This window comes from Amphiprion ocellaris, chromosome 18 (genome assembly GCF_022539595.1).
Source record: "Amphiprion ocellaris isolate individual 3 ecotype Okinawa chromosome 18, ASM2253959v1, whole genome shotgun sequence".
Taxonomy (NCBI): Eukaryota; Metazoa; Chordata; class Actinopteri; family Pomacentridae; genus Amphiprion; species Amphiprion ocellaris.
The window spans coordinates 8,840,854-8,849,599 of record NC_072783.1 but is presented as its reverse complement, the minus strand read 5'-3'; the positions used below and the strand labels follow the sequence as shown (position 1 = coordinate 8,849,599).

At 40.3% G+C, this 8,746-nt stretch overlaps 1 protein-coding gene across 1 annotated transcript; it reads left to right on the top strand.

Annotated features, from left to right (window-relative positions):
* Positions 1 to 535: 535 nt before the first annotated feature.
* LOC111579519 (zinc finger protein 271-like) lies at positions 536 to 4,484 on the top strand. The gene is made up of 3 exons (XM_023286821.3): positions 536 to 814; positions 1,722 to 2,834; positions 3,115 to 4,484. Exons 1-3 carry the CDS (start codon positions 700 to 702, stop codon positions 4,416 to 4,418), a joined length of 2,532 nt encoding a protein of 843 aa, XP_023142589.2. The 5' UTR covers positions 536 to 699; the 3' UTR covers positions 4,419 to 4,484.
* The last annotated feature ends 4,262 nt before the right edge of the window (positions 4,485 to 8,746 follow it).

The following is an 8,746-nucleotide window of genomic DNA, read 5'->3' as shown; positions in this document are numbered from 1 at the left end:
ATATGTGCAATATTGATGTTGTGCCACATCCAAAGGAATCTGTGCAACCTCTGAATATCCACATATGGAGGAATCTGTCCAATATTAAAACATTTCTGTGTATTTCTTGTTTAATTTAATTTAACTCAGAAAAGAGAGACACCTTCATGAATTTGAAAATTCTGACTTTTGGCTCCATATATCTTCAAACAAATCAATTTTGTTCTGTTAAACACGTGGGTTTCTATCACTGTATATTTATGATTTGCAATTAACTTTTTAAATTGTATTTGATTACATTTTTAATTCATCATGGGCTTTCTATTTCCTCCTAGATTTTTGTATTATATAGGCTGCTGTTTGGCATTTAATTTCTGCTTTTGTTATGCGTCCTTTGTTTTATTCTTTACAATAACTCCCTGTATTGATTTTTTATATTGTAGCGTAATTGTGTTGTCAATAAAGTTCGTTTAAAAAAGGGGCAAAAAAACAGGTGTCCGTGCAGGTGCCTGTTCATAGCCCATCAGACACAGTAATAGTTATGTCATAAAAACAAATCGGTCTCCCTGTTTGAGTCTCTGTCAGCTCCAATAAAACGTTTATCGATCAGCTCTGACAGAAATGTGACGTGCGGCGACCGGCCGTGACGCGTTCTGCGCAGGCGCGGCTCCTCCGTCCGAGCCTCCGGTTAGTTTTAAAGAAGAGCAGCAGAGCGACACCATGAACCAAGTGGATTCTGTCCAGCAGCAGCGGACTGGAAGTGTGTGTTTGGAGGAGAAAGTGCAGAAGAAACGCCTCCATCATCCGCAGGACGTCGTTCTGAAGCAAACCTCCGGTAAGAAGATTTAACAGCTGATGTGGAGGAAACTGCTAACTGCTAGCTGCTGGGAGGGAGGGAGGCTGGAAGAGACGAGTTATGTTTGTTCTATGATTCATAAATGCCAAAAAAAAGGTTTTCTGTTATTACTGAATAGCTTTGTGTTGACATAATAAAAAAAAAAAAAAAGGCGGAACTAATGTGCCTCAGCACAGAAGCCGGACGGTTTACAGTGCGCACATATGACTTTTTTTTTTAATTGAAGAAACATTTACAAACATCACAGCAGATGTATAATAACAATAATAACAACAATAAACACAACCTGGCATACAAGGCACATTAGATAATAAAGAATGAAAATAAAACTTTCTGATATGATGATAATAACAACAACAATAATAATAGAATAAAATACATGAAAAAAGAAGTCAATAAATAAGTAAATAGACTTTATCTTCAGTTTTTCTTCACTTACCGGACCATTTGCACGACTATCACCTCAACAAGCTGTCACTATATTGCACTACCACCAGTGCACATAGGTTGATTTTTATATATTTTTACTTTATTTGATTTATATTGTATTTTCATCCCTTTTTGAATGTATGGCACCAATACAAAAGTGTGAGAGAAATGTCTTAGCGGTTCCTCTGTATGTCCTGGGCTGGATATATGGAGAAACTGACAATAAAAGTCTTTTATTCCATCCTATAAAACTGTTTTCATCCTTATTTTCACTGGAAGTCATCAAGCATTTGCCACACCTCATAGGAGAGGCTCTACATGTTTTCTTTGAATCAAATATTCTTATTTATTTTTCAGTGTTTTGCTAATTTTCCAGAGAAGGTACTGGAAACTGCTGAGTATATACAAAGTCACTGTATAAATATAATGTACATGTGTGTTTCTGTATTCTGTGCAGATGTCCAGCAGCTGTTGGTGATTAAAGAAGAAACTCCCGATGAATGGAGCCCTAATCTGGACCAACAGAACCCAGAGACGTTCCACGTAAAGGAGGAACAGGAGGAACTGTGCACCAGCCAGGAGGAGACTGATAGGTTAACATTCACTGCTGTTTCTGTGAAGAGTGAAGATGATGAAGAGAAACCTCAGTCCTCACAGCTTCATCACAGCAAATATCAGGCAGAACCTCCAACTAGCAATTCAGCTAAGCAGATGAAAACAGAAAGTGATGGAAAGGACTGTGGAGGACCAGAACTAGACGGAAAACCTGACACAAATAGTCATATACAACCAAATACTGATGGAAAGTCTACTGACTATTCAGAGATTATTGATAATGATGATGAGGAGGAGGAAGAGGAGCTGGAGGAAGATGATTGGCAGGAACCTTTGTCAGATTTTGGACCTGAAACTGAAGATGGTGACACTGGGGTGTTTCGGTCAGGTGTGAATACCAATGTGGGATCTAACGGTGACAAAAAGACCTTTGGCTGCTCTGAGTGTGGTAAACAGTTCCTCCACAAGCGTTCTCTTTGGAGACACATGAAATGTCGTTTGGGAAAAACTTTGTCCGGCTGTTCAGTTTATAGGAAGTATTTGGAAGTGAGGCAAAATGCTGATTCATATGTCAGAGATCACACAGGAAAGAAACTGTACGAGTGTGATTTTTGTGGACAGAGATTTACACGGCAATATAATCTGAACAGGCACAAAAGAGTCCACACGGGAGAGAAACCATTTTTTTGTCAAGTTTGTAGTAAAACCTTTTCGCGACCGGAGGATCTGAAGCCTCACATGCGAGCCCACACAGGAGAGAAACCATTCAAATGCTCCGTTTGTGGCAAAGGATTTAGCCACAAATTCCACATGAAGAGACACATGAGCGTCCACTCAGGAGAGAAAGCAGTTAATGGTGGTAAAAAATGTACATCTCAGGAAAGTCTGGAGAGACACGTGGAGGTTGTTGGTCTGTCTCTTAACTCCCCACCAGCTACAGCTAAACCAGAAGAAAAACTGGACACTGAATGCCCTGGTTCCCATCAGTCACAGGAGGATATCAACCAAACAGCTGGTAAGAATAATCAATTTTAATGTGGACTGAAAACAGCTATCTGAAACTAGCACTCTATGCTTTTAGATTGTTAAAGGATTGTTTTCAAATGAGAATCTGAACTGAATGTGAAGCTTGCCAAACATGTCTACCCCTCACAAACTGCTTAGCAAATTTCCTCGAAAAGGGCCACCCATTTGTTGAGTAATATGAGTAATATTTGAGCTAATTTTAGAAATGCTGAAATCTGTGCGCACATACACATATAGCCACAGTTGTCTGTAATGCACATGTGTTTCAGTGTTGCCTGCAGATGTCCAGCAGCTGTTGGTGGTTAAGGAGGAAGTTTCCCATGAATGTGGCCCTGATCTGGACCAGGAGGACCCAGAGAGCCTCCACATAAAGGAGGAACAGGAGGAACTGTGGACTAGTCAAGAGGGAGAGCAGCTAAATGACCAGGAGGAGACTGATATCTCCAGTTTCCCATTCACTGCTGTACCTGTGAAGAGTGAAGATGATGAAGAGAAACCTCAGTCCTCACAGCTTCATCAGAGCCAAAATGAAGACAACAAAGAGGAAGAGCCTCCAACTAGCAGCTCAGCTACACTGATGAAAACAGAAGGTTATGGAGAGGACTATGGAGGACCAGAACCGGTCAGGAGCACAGTTCCAAATGGTCATTTAGAACGAAATACTGATGAAAAGGACTCTTCTGAGACTGACGTCAGTGATGATGATGAGGATGATATGCAGGAACTTGTATCAGATTCTGGAGTTGCAACTGAGGACAATGAAAATAGTGACTGGACACCTGTGGCAGGTGCAAATACTTTGAAGTCTCTTCAAAACAAGCGGTCTCTTCAGAGACACGGGACATGTTTAGTTAAGAAGAAGTGTTTCCAAGTAAAGCAAAACGTAGATTCAGTGCTGAAAAACCACACAGGAGAGAAATCTTTTGACTGTGGTGTTTTTGTAAAACAAATTAGACACCAGTATAGTTTTAAATCACACATCAGAAATCATACAGGCAAGAAACAGTTTGTTTGTGGTATTTGTAGTGAAACCTTTACACAACAGAAAAATCTGAAGCGACACATGAGGGTACACACAGGTGAGAAACCATACAGTTGTCATGTTTGTGCTAAAAGATTTACACAACAGGGGGTTCTGAAGAGACATTTGAGAGTCCACTCAGGAGAAAAGCCATTTGGTTGTGATTTTTGTGGCAAAAGGTTTACTCAGCAGGGAGTTGTGAAGAGACATATGAGGGTCCACACTGGAGAGAAACCATACAGTTGTGATCTGTGTGGGAAAAAATTTGTACATCACCATGATCTCAAGATACACATCAGAGCTCACTCAGGGGAGAAACAGTTCAATTGTGGTGTTTGTGGAACAAGATTTACTCAACACGGAAGTTTGAAGAGGCACATGAGAATCCACACAGGAGAGAAACCATTTGTTTGTAATGTTTGCGGTAAAGCATTTACACAACAAGGGAGTTTGAATAGACACTTGCGAAATCACACAGGGGTAGAAGCTGTGCATGTGCCCACAGCTTCGTCATTAGAGAATGAATCTGGCACTGAAGTCAGAATTTTATGAAAGGTTGAAAGGATTTTTGTCTTTGTTATTTTTGTTAATCATAATTAAACAACTGTTGCTGTGCAATGTGTCCTGAAATGAAAAAAATATTTATATTGCAACCTTCAAAACAGAATTACACATTTCTCTACAAGCATCAAAACAAAAAAAAGTTTATTTGTGTTGAATCATGTGTATGTACATCCTGCATTTTCATATTATAATGGGAAAAATTCTTGTTTATTCCTTTGTTTTGGGTTTGTTGGCCAGATGTTAAGGGAAAGATGCTTTATAGAACATTTCTGCACCCCCTGGTGGATGCTCAAGTAAACATACAGGACTGGTTTTGGGGATGAGCTGCTGACTAACAGACATGGACAGCTGAAGTAAGTTATTGCAAGTGGGTATGATAATATGTTTTTCGTCATATGCATTTAGATGCTACTAGATGCTAACCAGACCAGCACCTTTCCACTGTTGATGCAGTTCAGCTACCTGAACAGGTTAGCTACTAGATGCTAACCAGAGCAGCACCTTTCCACTGTTGATGCAGTTCAGCTACCTGGACTGGTTAGCTACTAGATGCTAACCAGACCAGCACCTTTCCACTGTTGATGCAGTTCAGCTACCTGAACTGGTTAGCTACTAGATGCTAACCAGACCAGCATCTTTCCACTGTTGATGCAGTTCAGCTACCTGAACTGGTTAGCTACTAGATGCTAACCAGACCAGCACCTTTCCACTGTTGATGCAGTTCAGCTACCTGAACTGGTTAGCTACTAGATGCTAACCAGACCAGCATCTTTCCACTGTTGATGCAGTTCAGCTACCTGAACTGGTTAGCTACTAGATGCTAACCAGACCAGCATCTTTCCACTGTTGATGCAGTTCAGCTACCTGGACTGGTTAGCTACTAGATGCTAACCAGAGCAGCACCTTTCCACTGTTGATGCAGTTCAGCTACTTGACTGGTTAGCTACTAGATGCTAACCAGACCAGCATCTTTCCACTGTTGATGCAGTTCAGCTACCTGGACTGGTTAGCTACTAGATGCTAACCAGACCAGCACCTTTCCACTGTTGATGCAGTTCAGCTACCTGGACTGGTTAGCTACTAGATGCTAACCAGACCAGCACCTTTCCACTGTTGATGCAGTTCAGCTACCTGAAATGGTTAGCTACTAGATGCTAACCAGACCAGCACCTTTCCACTGTTGATGCAGTTCAGCTACTTGACTGGTTAGCTACTAGATGCTAACCAGACCAGCACCTTTCCACTGTTGATGCAGTTCAGCTACCTGGACTGGTTAGCTACTAGATGCTAACCAGACCAGCACCTTTCCACTGTTGATGCAGTTCAGCTACCTGGACTGGTTAGCTACTAGATGCTAACCAGACCAGCACCTTTCCACTGTTGATGCAGTTCAGCTACCTGAACTGGTTAGCTACTAGATGCTAACCAGACCAGCACCTTTCCACTGTTGATGCAGTTCAGCTACCTGAACTGGTTAGCTACTAGATGCTAACCAGACCAGCATCGTTCCACTGTTGATGCAGTTCAGCTACCTGAACTGGTTAGCTACTAGATGCTAACCAGACCAGCACCTTTCCACTGTTGATGCAGTTCAGCTACCTGAACTGGTTAGCTACTAGATGCTAACCAGACCAGCACCTTTCCACTGTTGATGCAGTTCAGCTACCTGAACTGGTTAGCTACTAGATGCTAACCAGACCAGCATCTTTCCACTGTTGATGCAGTTCAGCTACCTGAACTGCTGAGCTACTAGATGCTAACCAGACCAGCACCTTTCCACTGTTGATGCAGTTCAGCTACCTGAACTGGTTAGCTACTAGATGCTAACCAGACCAGCATCTTTCCACTGTTGATGCAGTTCAGCTACCTGAACTGCTGAGCTACTAGATGCTAACCAGACCAGCACCTTTCCACTGTTGATGCAGTTCAGCTACCTGAACTGGTTAGCTACTAGATGCTAACCAGACCAGCATCTTTCCACTGTTGATGCAGTTCAGCTACCTGAACTGGTTAGCTACTAGATGCTAACCAGACCAGCACCTTTCCACTGTTGATGCAGTTCAGCTACCTGAACTGGTTAGCTACTAGATGCTAACCAGACCAGCATCTTTCCACTGTTGATGCAGTTCAGCTACCTGGACTGCAGGAGATCCAGCTGAATGTTTGCACAAGCTCACCTGACTTAAATCCATCGACTTCTGCTGATGCATATACTGTTTAGTAGCCGTGTTTCCAAAGAACTGTCAAGCAGATTTGAAGTGCACTTTCAAAAATGTTGCATATAAAATCCAGTAACTGCTTTGGGGCTAATGAACTGGCCTGGGCAGTGACTGTTAGAAGGTGGCAATAGAGGCTATGGTACACACGGAAAGGGGTCTTCAGCAGTTGTTTTCAATCTGAAAAGCTGTAATCATTCTTTCTTGCCAGTTGGTATAAAAGCCACCGATAGAAACAGCTTATCTGTCATGTGAGTTAAATATTTACTATGTCGGACACATTACCCATTTTTAGAAAAAGTCAAAAACCACTTCTTGAGGATTTATGAGGCTTTCATTAACTTTCAACTTGGGAGATTCTATAAGCTGGTTTCATCCCATGATGTCTCATTTTTCCACCTGTAAGGCTGGTGACTTTAATGAAAGTCTAACAGGCAATGAACATATGGGAACCAAGAATTACATGTGGCTTAAAAGAAGGATAAATTTGGTACTGTCAAATGAAATGAGCTGAATGCATTAATTATCAATAATAAGTTAGCTTAATTCATTTGTTTGGTTCTCTCTTCTTTGTTATGCTTTCAACTAGCCAGGCATACTAACTGGTTCCAAAATTCAGATTCCAGCGAAATCTTTGCAAAAGTTTAATTTTGATTTGCTTATCGGTACATAAACAAATTTCCCTTGCGCTACTTTATAAGCAACATATTGCAGACAGCAGCTGTATATCTATCCCTGTTTGCACCTTTAGTCATGTGAGTTGAGTGCTTGCATATTTTCTCCTGCATTTGTCTTAATAAAGCGTTATTCTCAGTTAACCTACTGGCTTATAAACACCAGAAATTGTGTGATTGTCTTGCAACAGCTACACAATCCTTTAAAAGAACGGGATTGTACTCTGCTATCGGTAAATAAGGTAGCAAAAGTAAACACAAAAATAAAACATAGAAAATAGATTATCAGGAACCAGTAGTAACACTGTTTGTCTTCACCGGCACCATGTATGAACTTTCAGAGACTATTCTGCTTGTGGAGGTTCGTTACAGCTGAAGGAAATACCTTTACTACCTTTACAGAAACACTTAAAAACAGACTGAGTTATATAATTATTAAGTGTTTGTTGATCCTTTCCTGAACTAAAAATACTGCATGGAAAATGTTTCTTCAAAGGAAAGTATGTGAGTATAATCAGGGAAATGTACTGTGGTATTAACAGTAAAAGTATTCAAACTTATTATTGACTGTCTTACTGTAAAAGCAGATTTTTCCTGTCCAGTAACCCTAATCATCTATCCCTCAAAAGAAGTGTGAAAATACCAACAATGCCCTACCCTATATACAATGAAAGTGACTTAAATTGCAATTGGGGCTGGCTAATTCTGCTGCATGTAGTGAGAGCTTACAATGATGATAGTGAGGATGGGTCACACAGTATGCAGCTCTGGGAATAACTGGAGCTGAGTAGTTGTTCCAGTTTTCATGGTGCTCCTCAGACAGTGTATAGCAGCAACTATTCCATCAGGAAAAATTGCAGATTGGTGTTCAAAGAAATGCTTGAAATTGTAATTGTTGTCTGATTAAGTTAAGTACATCGCAATATTTCTTACAAAGTGTGACAGGATGGTACCTGATAAATGTTTCACTTTGTTTTTCTTTTAAAAAGATAAACTGGGGCAGTTTGAGGGCTTCAGATGACATTCAAGCCATAACAGTGTTTTTTAGTAAAAGACTATAAATGCTTATTTTGGGAAATTTTGATAGTACTTTACCTTAACTATTAACTTTAATTAATTGATATTTAATGATGCAAGTTATTACTATAACATACCATTTTGAAAAAATTTCAGAAAACTTCTGATTTCAGAAATCTGAATTCCTATGCAATGCACTTTCTTTGAACATCACTGTGTGGATCACACTAGTCTCTACTGCAGTTTCATTGTGAGATAATAATGCATCTCTTAGAGTTTTTGAAATGTATGTTGAAAGGAAACAAAGAGGCAAATGATATGATACCATTGAAATGACTGTATCGTAGTGAAAGTCAACTACTGCAATGCTTTGTCAAGATTTTCAGATAAGAAATACGAAGCGGGGAGA